At 35.8% G+C, this 14,591-nt stretch overlaps 1 protein-coding gene across 1 annotated transcript in view; it reads left to right on the top strand.

Annotated features, from left to right (window-relative positions):
- The window catches only part of LOC118270235 (alpha-2Db adrenergic receptor), a 432,810-nt gene that overhangs the window by 413,193 nt on the left and 5,026 nt on the right, over positions 1 to 14,591 (top strand). The window contains exons 4-5 of the mRNA XM_035585689.2: positions 13,110 to 13,259; positions 14,098 to 14,195. Coding sequence (XP_035441582.1) covers positions 13,110 to 13,259; positions 14,098 to 14,195 — 248 coding nt within the window. The remainder of the gene's footprint in view (positions 1 to 13,109; positions 13,260 to 14,097; positions 14,196 to 14,591) is intronic.

Genomic DNA, 14,591 nt, shown 5'->3' with positions numbered 1-14,591 from the left:
ATGCGTAAGTATTTGGGAGTTGGGAGTGTTCTTCAATGTGGAGGATAGAAAGATGGTATTTATTATTTACTAGCTTTTTTTCCTTGGCTTTACTCAAGTCGGTCAAAGGAGAGAGTAGCCTCTATGTTGTCCTGTCTTTTGTTTTTACCCATAGGAAAAAAAATTACGCCAGCATTCGGGCATGGAGCCATGAGTGCTTGGTGCCTTCGTTAAAGGAACGCATGACACAATGAAACAGGCATGGCATGGTTCTTAGGTTACGTAATCGTCCACCATATGGAGACCAAAATAGAATTAGGTTTATAAAATAACTTTCGTGAGACATTCTAAAAAAATAATGATTAGTGTCGCGAAATGCTGTTCATGAATATGAGCTTCAAGCATGGCTTGAAACTAGTCTAGTTCCTGGTGTAATAGTAACGTGAGTAAGGCGTATGATAATTGTTGCTACCAATATTAGTATCCCCATAAACTCTGTGAAAGTTGGCTGTAACTTACAAACCTTATCCTTACTAAAAATAAATGTGAAATTTTGTTTGTTTAGATGATACTCACAGAATTTTTATGAAATTTGGGATACAAGCAGGGCACTGACTATGCAGTCGAGCAGAACTTTGGTGATAGGATACTTTTATTTCACGGGAACGCAGGATGAAGCCGCTGGCAGAAGGCAGTCATAAAACATTAAATATTAATCAACTTTACATAGTTCTAACCCTTAGCAGTAACTTCGCTATTTACAACCAAACAGGAAACGACATTCACAACATTTTAAAGATGGCTGACTTCAAAACTTCCCTCTTATAAGTCGGTTAGGAAATTAATTGGTGTGACATTAGAATTTGCAAAGCCCATTCTCAAAGCAATGGAGCCTTGAGCTGCTCTTAAATTTACTAAATTTATTATTTTCTATAACTTGGGTTATTGGGCAGAATTGGTTGAGAGGACGGTTCAAGGTCACTGGAGCGAAAACTTCAACTAATTTAATTCTCTTATAGTCACTTTACTGATTTCAAGCTTACAAATTTTGATTATTTTCTAAGCGTTTCTTGTTATGGTTATTGGTTTTCTGATGGATCCGTCAATTGTTTGCTGTGTTTCAGAGACTCGTTTTCAATATTCAGTATTATTGGTTGTAAATTTTGTTATGAATGTTTTAGTTAGATTTTATCTTTGTTTAGTTTAGTCTAAAGAATGTTTATTTATCTTATTTTAATCTGGTTTAGTGTGCAGGGAGACATATTTTAAAATTAGATTTTGTCAGCAAATATTGTTAATGGGCTTACTGCTATACTCAATCTTATTTAATAGTTACTTAACCCAGTCCTTAGCAATTGTTTTTGATACAAAATCGTTACTAAGGAATAGTTTAAGTAATTATTAAATATTTTTGAGTGCGGCAGTTAGATAAATTTGAACATACACATTTTTCTTAATCTGTGCTGCCATTAAGTTCCTAATACTACTGCAGATTATAACATAACGGATTAATCCTAACTTTCAAATTGCAAGCAATCAGTACCAGATTGAATTACATTACATATACCACTATACACATTCTCACAAATATAACCAAAACAAAAAAATAATCACGCACACCATCAAAAAGCGATTACAATCCCTTTTAAAACAAAGACAGGGAATCAATTAACAGATGGCTTTGCCCACGACACGTAGGGACAGACAGTCCCTCCAATTATTATTAAATATTTAATAACCAATCAATTTTCAATTACGAAAGCAAATTACTCGAACAACTTAATCATTTTTGAGGGACACATTTTTTGTTAATTAATTTTGTTTGCTGTTGTCGCTTTGACGGGCTTTTGTTTTTATTTTGTTTTGTTTAAATTGGGAAGAAGGACAAATAGTATGGAATCACGTCTTTCTCGAAGATTTTCGTGATTGAGCTCAGTTAGTAAAGAATTAGAAGTAGAAAATTACCAGAAGTGGACGGAGATTGGTTGATGATTATATAATGTATTTAATGTAAAATATAGCCTATGTTAACTAAGCAACACAATATTAGAAACATTAAACATTATAATAGTAAAAGAATAATTTAAATCGGATAGGAGCCGAGCAGTGGGACAAAAATTATATAAATACGAAAGTACATATTCCAAACATAAATACAAATAGTGACTTGAATAGATTTTTATGTAAAATATAGTCTATGTTGTCTAAGCAACACAATATTAGAATCATTAAACATTAAAATAGTAAAAGGATAAAATATAAAGAAAGAAGTCTTTGTGTTAAAAACATAAGTAATACGAGTACATAGACACAAAAACATCTCTTTACATTGTTAGTATATTTTCTCCTTATAATAGTATAACAACAACGTGCCACCTTTTACCCCTGAAGGGGTACGCAGATATCTTCGTTACTCCTCCGACTACCACTGAGAAATTTTCGAAAAAGCGAAAAAAAGCCCGGTAATACTTTGCCCGACCCGGGAATCGAACCCGAGGCCCCTTTTCCGGCAGTCGCACTTGCGAGCACTCGACCAACGAAGCATTCTCCTTTGTAATATTAGTGTAGAAAAGTGGGTGTAATCTCTACGTCCCACATTATGGACATTTGAATATTCATACAACACAGAACACCAAATTCTTTAATCCCATCAAACCCTATTAAGACTTAACGAATTAATAACTTACACAGAAAACACAGCACATGGTAATTTTTTGGAAAAGACAAAAGGAAAATAACTTTTATTATTTTTACTCCTCCATCCGAGAACCGAACCTCGCACGAGTGAAACAATGTTTTCATTTAATAATATCTTCGTTTACATTCTGAAAGCTGATTACAGTGATATTTTGTTCAGGAGCCATTCAGATTAACCGAGCGAAACTTTTGCTGTGATTTTCTGAAATATTTTGTTTGTAATCTTACTAATATTATAAGAGTTTGTATATGTTTGTTACTCCGTTACTAAATCATGTCAAAATGGCTAAAAGGATTGAAATGAAATTTGGAACAGTTGCGAATTATATGGCATATAAAATAGCAAAGATCACCTCATCGTAGTACTGTTGCTACGTCGTAGCAACAGGCTCTACGCCTGCTACGATTTCGTAGCAAATGCTACAAGCTACGCTAAGCTAAACTTTAGGTTTTTACTAATAAATTGAATAGGCCAATAGTAAAGATAAAAGTAAAATTCCCCATGATTGGCAATTGAATTTTCGATTTCTGCTAAAAACCTTGTAAAATTAATAAACAGTAATACCTTGTCTAATTCTAATGTATATTTGAAATAATATATTGGTAAACGCAACTGCAACACGTGACAAACCCCTTGTATAGATCAACGTCTAAAATAAAAATATAAAAAAAACACTTTTATACGGTATAAAGTCTTCTACTTTGAACCCAACATCATTCCTAGTTAAAATTAAATACGGTAGCACTAAAAGGAGGTAAGCAGACCAGTTAATCAAGCTCGGGGCTGAGCTACAAGATAACTGCATTACTCGAGTGTCGATCACCTCATTGATTCCACGAATTATGTCCCTTCCTACATTGAGTAGGGTGCGCAAAAAAATAGAAAAAAAGTCGAACAAATAAAACAAAAAAAAATATTAAAAGAAATATGAATGTTTTCTGTCTGTCGATTGCCATGATGGTCGCATGATTGCAGGAGAAATGTTGGATTGAGAGGTTTTTGGGTTTGATTCTGGTGCCAGGTAAAGTATCAGTTAGTATTTTTTTTTTTATTCTTAATAATATTTCAGAGGCTGAAATTTTTGCCAATGTCTTTTATTATTTTAAGCCCTTGGGGACGCTACGAGATTTTCCTGTGTCGTGGGTGCAATTACAGACGTACAATTTAACATAAATATGACATTCAGACCCGAAACAACAATTTGTGGATCACACCCGCTACACATTAGCCCAGCCACCGCGCCAACCGTGCAGTTATGTTGCACCGTGTTTAGTTACAATACCATATACATATATTGTTTTTGTTTTCTTAAATAAAAAAAATATTGAAGCTACCTTATTTGTGCAAATAACGCTTAATTAAAAGTCATCCGTTTTTACTGTTTATCAATTACAGTTCCCCGAAGGCCCTCCCGGAACCCTCAGAGGAATTATCCCTCTTCCCTCCAATAAAACTCCGATAATTATCGGCAACTATCGACACGTGTGCGATATACACGTTATTAGTTGACACCGAAGTTAGTTTGTTTGTTTTTAAGTTGTTTTTTTACGGTTGATAAATATTTTTTGAATAACGTGGGTCAAATTTGTGAAGAAATTCACAGGTTCGATTGGCAAATTGTGTAAAATATATAAGCAAATATATCCTACATCATACAGAGTTGTGCCATATTCACTGTGTGCCATATCCTTTTCGTGTCCTGTTTTCACCAGAATCGCCGACCAAATTCATTGATACACATAGCTTAGCACTGGTGTAAACGAGTTAAACTAAGATTTTTTTATTTGGAAAGATGCATGCTATGAATGTGCGCTATGGATGGCTTTCCTACTATCGATAGATCTCGAATCTGCCTCGCGCAATTACATAGCTTAGTATCAGTGGAAACGGTCACATAATATCACAGCTTATCTATTAGCTACATAGCCATATTTGGTTGAAAAACACTCTAATGATTGCATAATAAATATAAGATTCACATGATCTCAATTTACTCCCACAGCACACATACATAGTACTCATAATATTCATTAACCATCTCACAATTCACTACTTAACAACCTAAACTACAAAGAAAACTCTGTATTGAAAAAGAAACCTTAACGCAGACGAAAAAGTAACGATATTTACTTGCTCAAATGAGCTGTAAGTCAGACTTAATTTTCGTTTATGCGAAAACTTTTCTTCACACAATAAGAGGCTTATACATATATACTGATATAACTACTTAAACTGAAAACTGTACCTAGTACTAATAGTTTGGACAGTGGCAATAATGGTCAAAGTTGCGTGAACTACACACATCGGTGTTATATTAGAATATACTCCATTAGTTACGTACGAAGTTTCATTTTTGTTACTACGAATTCACGCAATGCGTGGAATATACAGTACTTATTATTTGGGTATAAAATTGAAAAGTTATATACTAACTGTTAGCTATTACATGGGGCTCATAACATAACTGGTGTTACGTTATACCTATACATATACCTACCTCTTCGGGTTAACATCTTATAACCAAGATGTAAACCTAGATACGTCACGCCTTTTATCCCCGAAGGTGTAAGCAGAGGTGCACATTACGGCACGTAAAGCCGCAATACAATGTACACCCACTTTTCACTGATTCGTGTTATAAGTACATGTAATAGATGGTGAGGTGAGCCTATTAGCATATACTGTGCACAATTCCAGACTCCGTGCTATTACTGAGAAATTTTGAAATACCGAAAAAAGGCGGGTATCGAACCCGAAACCAACGAGGCAGACGGCACCAAGAGACCTACATAGTACATACGTATGCACTTATTTAAACAACATCAAAAACCAACTCTTTCGCCACCTACTTAAAGTTTTAATCCACTTAAACTTGCAACAAAGACGTGCAAAGAATTTTAATTCTAAGAGCAATGCGTTTGTAATGAAGTTGCAAACATTTTGCTGTGCAAAGGAGAAAACCACAAGCTCTTACATATTTAATTAATGGCTGCAACTACAAATAGACAGAGAAACCATTTAATCACTTTAAAAACAAACCTTTAGCTCTACAACAGCAAAAAAGAAATAAAAAATAACAGCCACGAAACCGCTTACCTACTATCCGATCAAGCGGTTATTTCAGTGCAAGAAAAACCCTGAAAAAAAAAGATAAAAAAAAGAAAAAAAAACCGCGATTGTTTTGCTTACCCTACCACTTAGTAGAAAAAGATCCGAGTTTTTATTCAACGTAGAAAGAAGGCCTTTGCGTTGCCTTAGTGCGATTGTGTTTAATAAAGTATTTTTTTTTGCTAACCCTCCTCGGTGGGTGTTTTATTTTTATTTATTAGATACTAGGTCCGCCCCGCATTGTTATCGCATTCCTGATACAATTGGGTTTTTATTATTGCCGTATATTTTTGGCGGTTTTGTATCACCTGATGGTAAGCAATCTCCGTCGCCCATGGACACTTGAAACACCAGAGGCGTTATAAATGCGTTGCCGGCCTTTTGGGGGTTAGGAATTTACAGGTAACAATCGGGGATTTGAAAGATCGCACAAGGGACTAATTGGGCCTCCAGTAACCTCACGCACAAACGAAACCTGCAACGCAAAGCGAATTTACGCGTCGGTTTTCGGTGAAGCCGATGTATAACTCTGGTCACACTTAGGTTGTTGAGAAACTACAAGTTAATTATAAGACTCATCTTCAGATAAACAGACAGACTATGGAATTTCTCTAGACATGTAAGAGACCATAATCTCCACATCTCCCAAACGGGTTTAAGATTGCAGTTTAAAACGCTCAAGTTTATCAGAGAGTGCTGCTACCCGATGTGTCACTTAAAAAATTAATCAACCCGGTCTTTAAGTAGCCAAAGTTGCCATTAAAAGAATACAAAATACAAATAAAAGATCTTGGGTTCGACCAAAGCATAATTCAGTTTGCACCTGAAAATTTCACTCGAAAATTAAATATTGTTTGTCTTTCAATCACACTGAAACTGATGAACAGAATTAAATGTGGTATATACAGGGTATGAACTGATAAAATACTTTTTATCCCGTAGAAACGCGGGCGAAGCCGCAGGCAGAGACTACTGTAAAATAAAGATAATGACAATTCAATAAAGAAATAAAACAGCGCCCGTTAAAACCAGAATCAGCATAACATTTAATTCAATAATATCTATAAAACGTAATTCGGTAACATTTCTTTTAAATTGCTGCACTTAATAAGATGTAATGTTCCGTTATAGAGCAGTTACAGTTCTGCTTGCCTTACTAAATGAAATTGAGTATAACGATTACATACATTATGTAAACACATGAAGGTAAAGCTAAACGACTGACTGCACGGTTGGCGCAGTGGCTGGGCAACTGGCTGCCGTGCAACGTGTCACGGGTTCGATTCCCGCACGGAACAACTCTTTGTGTGATCCACAGTCATGTGCATGAGAAATTGTATGTTTGTAAACGCACCCACGACACAGGAGAAAATCCTAATGTGGGGCAACGTTTAAAAAAAACAACATAGCTCTAAATACGAAAAACATGACCCTGCACAAGAATTTTCCCCTGTTTTGAGGGTGCATTCACAAACACATCACATTCCGACCTTTGAGGGAGAAGCCATAACTTATCCCGCCTTGGGCAAGGCGAGAAGGAGTATCAGACTCTTACTGACTAAAAACCACCCCGTTCCTAGTCCTGCTTTTCGAGCCTGAGCCCCGGTAAACCCGCTAGGTAGTCCGCAGCTCCGGATCAGGCATCTACGCATACCCCCCTACTGGGCGTCATCTCATCACAATCCGAACTGTAGTAACAATAAAAATGAAGCAGTTAAGAATTCTAGAATAAAGAACTTAAGAACCGAAGAACTTAAGAACGAACTTAAAAACCAAGAATCACACTTTTATTCCACAAACAGACAGTAACGACGTCTTCCGTGAGCGATCTAGAAGAGAACCCGAAGCGGTGCGATGACACGCGAATTCAACGCGATGCGGTGTAATCAAGCCAATATTGATTGCTTACAGCATCCTATGTGCGGTTGATCACGTAGGCCACGTCAATAGATTTTGACAGTTTTTTGTTTTCGCATTCGCTTCTAGATCGCACCCATAGGCGAGAAATGTGATATTGGTATATCATATATACATAGGTATATATAATATATATTTATATATAGGTATATCACATTTATATTTCCCAAACATATTTTTATTTACACACAAACTTACACCTTCACATTGAAAATCTCATCAATATTACCTACTTCGACAGCTCTTGAACGAAGTAGGAAGGAATTTCTCCCTAAAACACAAGTAAAACCGCAGTATATAGCTAGCTAAGCACTCGATGTCAATAACCAGCCTACCGCAAGAAACGCTCCTCTTACGAATAACAGTTAGCTACGGTTCTAAGATGGTCTAATGAAAACTGTTGGGTGTGGTCTCAGTGATAGCGGGAAACTTGTGTAAAAGGATTTTTTTGTTTGGATTGCCGTGTGTCCTAGTCTTTTTGTTATGGTATAAACTGGTAAACGAACAGACGGATCACCTGATGGTAAGCGATCGCCGCCGCCTATAGACACCCGAAACATGTCAGTTTTCTGTGAGGCCGTGGTATCACCAGGGTCGAGCCAATTCGTGCCGAAGCATGGTTCTCTCACACTTAAAATCACATTATGCATAGAGTACAGTTGTTTTTACGGTTTTTAAAAATAGATGCATTGATCTAGTCACTATTTTGTTCGGCTTGATGATACGCATGATGTAATTTTTAACCGACTGTTCTCAATTCGGCAAATAAAATGTTTATTTTTATCAGCACAATTCATAATTTCACAAGAAACAACATTTTATTAACCAAGTTCTTATGAAAAACGTCATAAATGGAACATCAAAAATAATATACTGCTTAGCACATTCAACAGAGACGACCATTATAAGATCAGGCTGCGGTAAAAGGGAAACTTCGCGTAAAAAGAGGGGTAAAAACTTTCTAAACAAGTAAACAGTTTACATCTTAATAATTTCTCATATAAATTACTGCTTAAAGGAATAATAAAAGTTAGTATAATATTCGTTGTCGCCATTTTTCCTGTTATAAAGTTTACATTGTTTACGCGCCATTTCGTTGTGTGGCGGCGGCCATTTTGAAATGGTTGTGAACACATCGACACCAGCAATTTATACTACGCTAACTCGAAATTTGGAAAAAACTTTTTTTATGCCAAGTTGCTTAAAATGTGTGTTTACATACGTCATAAAAAAATTGAGAAGAAATATGCAAAAATAAGAAAGTTACAAATTTTATAAAATAAGTAAAGGTACTTTTTGAAATCACTCGATTTATATTACGCAACTATTATTAACGCGGGGATCACTTTGGTCAAAATCTGACACTGCGCTAACTCATATTAGCGTAGTTTATGCATTCGTGTGTATACTTGTTCGTTTGTAAAATGAACGACTTAGCGACTTTTACATAGTAAATACTTATGTGTTAACGTATAAATTAGTTTATTAATGGTACGTTGACTATTCTTTTTGTGAGTAAGTACATGTTCTAAAAATATTGAAATATGCATCAGATGATTGAATGCACTACGACTTCCCATACTACACTACGTAACATTTACATCTTAATAATTTCTCATATAAATTACTGCTTAAAGGAATAATAAAAGTTAGTATAATATTCGTTGTCGCCATTTTTCCTGTTATAAAGTTTACATTGTTTACGCGCCATTTCGTTGTGTCGCGGCGGCCATTTTGAAATGGTTGTCAACACACTGTCGGAGAGTAGTTCGTTGCATAAGTAGTAACAACTATCGTGGTACAATGTTAGCGAGAGTTTTTCTTCTTAAAGTGTAATGATGATAGTTTTCTCTTGTTTCTGCTGTAGTTGTGAATACAGTTAAGTTCGCGTGTTTTTTTGTTAGTTGGGCTTTTTTATGGTTATTTAAACTTTTTATAAGGCTTCGTAACAGTAAAAGGGTGAAATAGATATTGAATCTTCATTTTTAGCCAAGACTTGTTTAACCGCTTATAATGATATATCGGAACTTGTACTTTTTTATGACGGGGGAAAGCTTCTTAAAGCGTCTAGCTATTTGAGGATATAAGAGTTGAGATTTTGACCTCACTAAAACCACCCCGATGGCCACCCTCAACACCTGTAAGGGTTGCTGAGTAGAGTCTTAGTAGACATGTTCCGAGGCTCCTTGTTCCTAGTAACATGAACCTAAAAGAATAAATTTTTGGAAAAAAAATTATGAGGGCCAAGCCTTTAATAAGCCATAATGTGAATAACATTTCAACAATTACAATACTATCAATTGAACTAAAACCAATTATAAAAAATAAAAACAACACACACCACCCCGCTCACACACACGCCAAACCCCAAAAACTCTTACCAAAATGTAATCACAAAATCTTAGTTGGAAAAGAGACCGTTTTGTTAAAAGCATTGAGTTTATATTGCATTGCATAGACAGTTATCGTCTAACTACTCCTTCCCACAAATGACCTTTGTCTTTGGGTCGTATAATGAAATCATTATGGACCTTGTAATATCCTATTTGGAAGGAAAAAAGCTTAAATAAACGCTGTACGGAGCCACGGGTGCGTGAAACGTCGTACTATTGAAGAAAGAGGTTATGGAATTAAGTGATAATTATAATGAAACTGATTTTTTTTTTTGAGGTGAAATTTAACAGATTTTGCGGGACTTCGGAAATTAGGAAAAAATGGTATTGGGATGGGAATCTTTTTGGGGTGCTGCGCTAGGTGTATTTTTGCTTTCTTGAAGTTATTTTGGAAAAGGGAAAATCAATGTGCGTGACCAATCCGGAGTTGTGGACAAGATTACCGGGGTTCCGGCACAAAGCAGGAGAAGGAACGGGGTGGTTTTTAGTCAATAAGAGTCTGACATTCCCTCTCGCCTCTCACAAGGCGGGAGAAGTCGTTGGATGAACACGGTGACCAGACCAGTTGCATAAATTTGATGGAAGTTCTTTCTTCTCCTCTAATAATATCTTCTAATTTACATCGTTGCGATATCCAAAACAGTTATTCATGTCGGATTTCAGTGTTCCGGTGTTTTCATGGTTGTATCTACTGTAGAATCTGGCTTTTGTTTTTGATAGAGGAAATCATCTAATTACTTTTCCTAGGATGAGGTGAGAGAGAGTATCAGACTCTTACTGACTAAAAACCACCCCGTTCCTACTTCTGGTCTTCGAACCGGAGCCCCGGTAACACACTAGTTCGGTCAAATTTTCTTCTGTAATATTACTTTATAATAAATTCCTGACAGCTTACAATAAGTATACATTTTGTTCACTTTCCTAAAACCTAAAAAACATAAAACCTTCCTCGTTTATTACCTCCCGCAATATCCAATCAGGCAGGCGTCGCTGGCTCATACAAAATACATTTCAACCAATATCTCTGATGGCCATTGTAAAACATACAATGGCTCAGATTAAATTTCTCTGAATAGAATGTTTCAACGTATCAATGTTACGGTGCAAGTTATAAGCGAGCTTATTGGATTAGGAAAAAGGTTCGTTTTTAAATGAAGGTTTTAGAATATTACCATACTTTGCCTAATTCAAAAGAAAGATCTTATTTTGCTTGATGCTTAAGCATTTGAAGAAAAACATGAAAAATGTATTATGATTTTATCGGATTACTCACGTAACTGTTTGACGTGGAACTCGACTAGTTTCAGGCCATGCTAGATGCTCATATTCATGAGCAGCATTCCGCAACACACGACGCGGCGATAGTCGCGTTGCTACTGGAATAAAACAAGTCGAGTTTCTCGGCAAACAGTTACGTGAGTAAGCGATAACATAATAATTAATTTAGTATGTCTCACGAAAGTTATAATAAAACAATATTATAGTTAAAACAGACTATACTAAGGGCCTAACCCAAGATCCATGTTAAATGTTAATAAACAAATCACAAAGTTAAGACTGCATTTAACCCAAATACTACTTTTCTGTAGGTACTACAAGTATTTTACTATCACTCTGAACGGTCATTAAATAGGCGAAAAAGTGATCACACGCAACAGAAATGAGAGGACGTAAAACGCTGATGGTTTGTTTACAATTATTTGTAAGATTCGAGTCATCTTGACCAAAGATATTGCAACAACATGCAAAGATTAATTGAAAATAAATGTGGTAGAGCCATGCTTCAGCAGGAATAGGTAGGCTTGACCGGAGTGATACTACGGACTCACGGAAAACCGACGTGAAACAATGCTTGCGTGGTGTTTCGTTCGGCGCTCTGATTGGTTGACTCAATTAACCCACCAATCAGAGCGCCTAAAATTCTCTCGTTTCGTTTTCGTTCAACGTAAAGCCAACTAATATTGAGAGGACTATAATAATATGTTATGTTACGCAAAAGGGTTGTCAACTTGTTAATACTAAAAATGTCGTCAGTTTTGTTACAATTTTATATTTGGCGATAACTCAATTCAAAACCGCAAAAAATGAGATATATCTAAAAAAGATTTACCTTCATATTGAAATGTAATAAAAGTATAAAACTCAGCTAAAACTGAGAGAGGTAATCATTTATTCGTTTCCTGAAGTCCTTCCCTAAAGAGTTTCAAAGTTATCGGCTCCGGATCACTTGCATTCAACGATTTAAAGCGACCTTCACAAACTTATCATTCCAATAATGAGGTAATTCTTATCTTTCGACGTTATCTAAGAAATTTCCTTTTTGTTTTAAAAGATAAGTGGTGCTTTGAGATGATTTTTCTTGAAATAGATGGTGTTTTAAAATTAAAGGGTCTGTTTTTCAAATGATTGAATTCGAAACTGAAGATTTACGGATGTGGCGGTTACCAGTAGGTCAAGTTTCAAATAGAATTGAATATGAATCACTACATAGTATATAACAAAGTCGCTTTTCCTGTCCCTATTTCCCTTTGTATGCTTAAATCTTTAAACTACGCAACGGATTTTGATGCGGTTTTTTTTTAATAGATAGAGTGATTTAAGAGGAAGTTTTATATGATGTATAATATAGCTGGGACGGGTCTCTAGTATTATTATAAAATTGTGGATTGTGGTAATCAAACCTAGTTATGATTCTAAGCAATTATTCTGAGTATTATAATAACTTAATAGAATAATTTTGCGGTTTTTACACTCAAAATATAACATTTATTTACCCCCACTATTCTAACATCATAGTCAAAATCAAAATTATTCATTTCAAATAGACCGAGAAGGCATTTTCGAACGTCAAAACAAATATTACAATATTAAAAAAAAACCAAAATATCTGTCTGTCGGTCAGTCCTTTGGTATTGCTATTTGCTCGTTCCAAAGTGTAGATTCCTATGTAGAAGAACGAGCAAGAACCTCCATATACATTGACCCCTCTTAACGTATTATTTCTTCGTCCCCAGGTGTCAGATGACATTGGCTACGTGGTCTACTCGGCGCTGGGCAGCTTCTACATACCGTCCTGCATCATGGTCTTCGTGTACATTCGAATATACTTCGCCGCGAAGGCACGCGCGAGGAGAGGCATCAGGAAGAATCCGAGACCGCGACCTGTGAGTAGACCATCATTAAAGACGAGGCTTTTTTATGGAATAAGAGGCAAACGAGTCACCTGATGGTAAGCGATCAGCGCCGCTCATGGACACCCGCAACACCAAAGGAGACACGGGTGCGTTGCCGGCCTTTTGAAAAGGAGTATGCTCTTTTCTTGAAGGTTTGAAGGTCGTAGCATTTCACACATATTCCAATTAAACCATAAATTGGTTTACTTTGAAATACCAGCAAATTAATAAAATTTATCTCACCCTCTATTACATGGGACTTATAACACAAATGGTGAAAAGTGACTGTAGATTGTATAGCGGTATTACGTGCTGTAATTTGCACCTCTGCCTACTCTTAAGGGGTGACGATGCAAATAAAAAATTTATAATATTCTGTCGGTACTTAAAGGAGTTCAAAAGACTATTTAACCGACAGCAATTGAATATCATACAAAACATAATTTTATGAGGCATATTTGAGAAAGTTGAATTATTATAAGAGTGATTTTCCACCAGCGATGTGCTATGTAGCAATGCTGCGAGGATGTAATAGTTAAACTGTAAAACTATGTAACTGTTTCTTTTGATACTAAGCTGTGTGAGGAAAAAACAAAAACATAGCTTAACTGAGTCCGTTTCCACCAATACTAAGCTATGTGTACCAATTAATATGATTGGTGGAAGTCAAACGCATCCACAGAACATAGCATAGCACATCTCTGGTGTTTTTTAACAGATGATTTTATGAGAGAAAAATGGTCTTTTTAAACCCTTCCGCAGCCAATATTTAATCTTACACAATATAAGAAGACAAATATTTTATTAATAAAACTGTTTCTGTTTATAGAACGAGCAGCAGACGAGTTTCAGTAACCCTCCGAAGGGCACGAGGCCCATGCCCTCCACGCACCCGATGCCTCCGGGCCATCTTAGCAATAATAACGGGTAAATACAAAGGCAGAAATATGTTACCGTGTTGCGGTGTATTGGCTGGTAATAAGCTATTTGGTGCATCCGTGGGACATATGATGTAAACTTGTTTTTTGTTTTGGTTTTTGAATTTTATTTCTTTTTTGTTATGCATGTACTGCAATTGGTTCTTTTTTTTATTTCATTTTTTGTTATGTTGTGTGTTTTGGGGTCATTGCCAAATAAGTTTATTTTCTTTCTTTCTTTCTTTCTTTCTAAAAAAATCTATGGTATATGTATACTTCTGGTGACGACACGCCACGGTAGTGTATTTCTGCCTTCACAATCAATCCTTTTAATAATAATAATTGTGACTGAGTGTCTTAATTATTATGTTATTGGCTTATTCATGTAATTGTTTGATGAGGAACT

This window comes from Spodoptera frugiperda, chromosome 13 (assembly GCF_023101765.2).
Source record: "Spodoptera frugiperda isolate SF20-4 chromosome 13, AGI-APGP_CSIRO_Sfru_2.0, whole genome shotgun sequence".
NCBI lineage: Eukaryota > Metazoa > Arthropoda > Insecta > Lepidoptera > Noctuidae > Spodoptera > Spodoptera frugiperda.
Note: the sequence above shows the minus strand (reverse complement) of the source record. Positions and strands in the feature narration are given on the sequence as shown.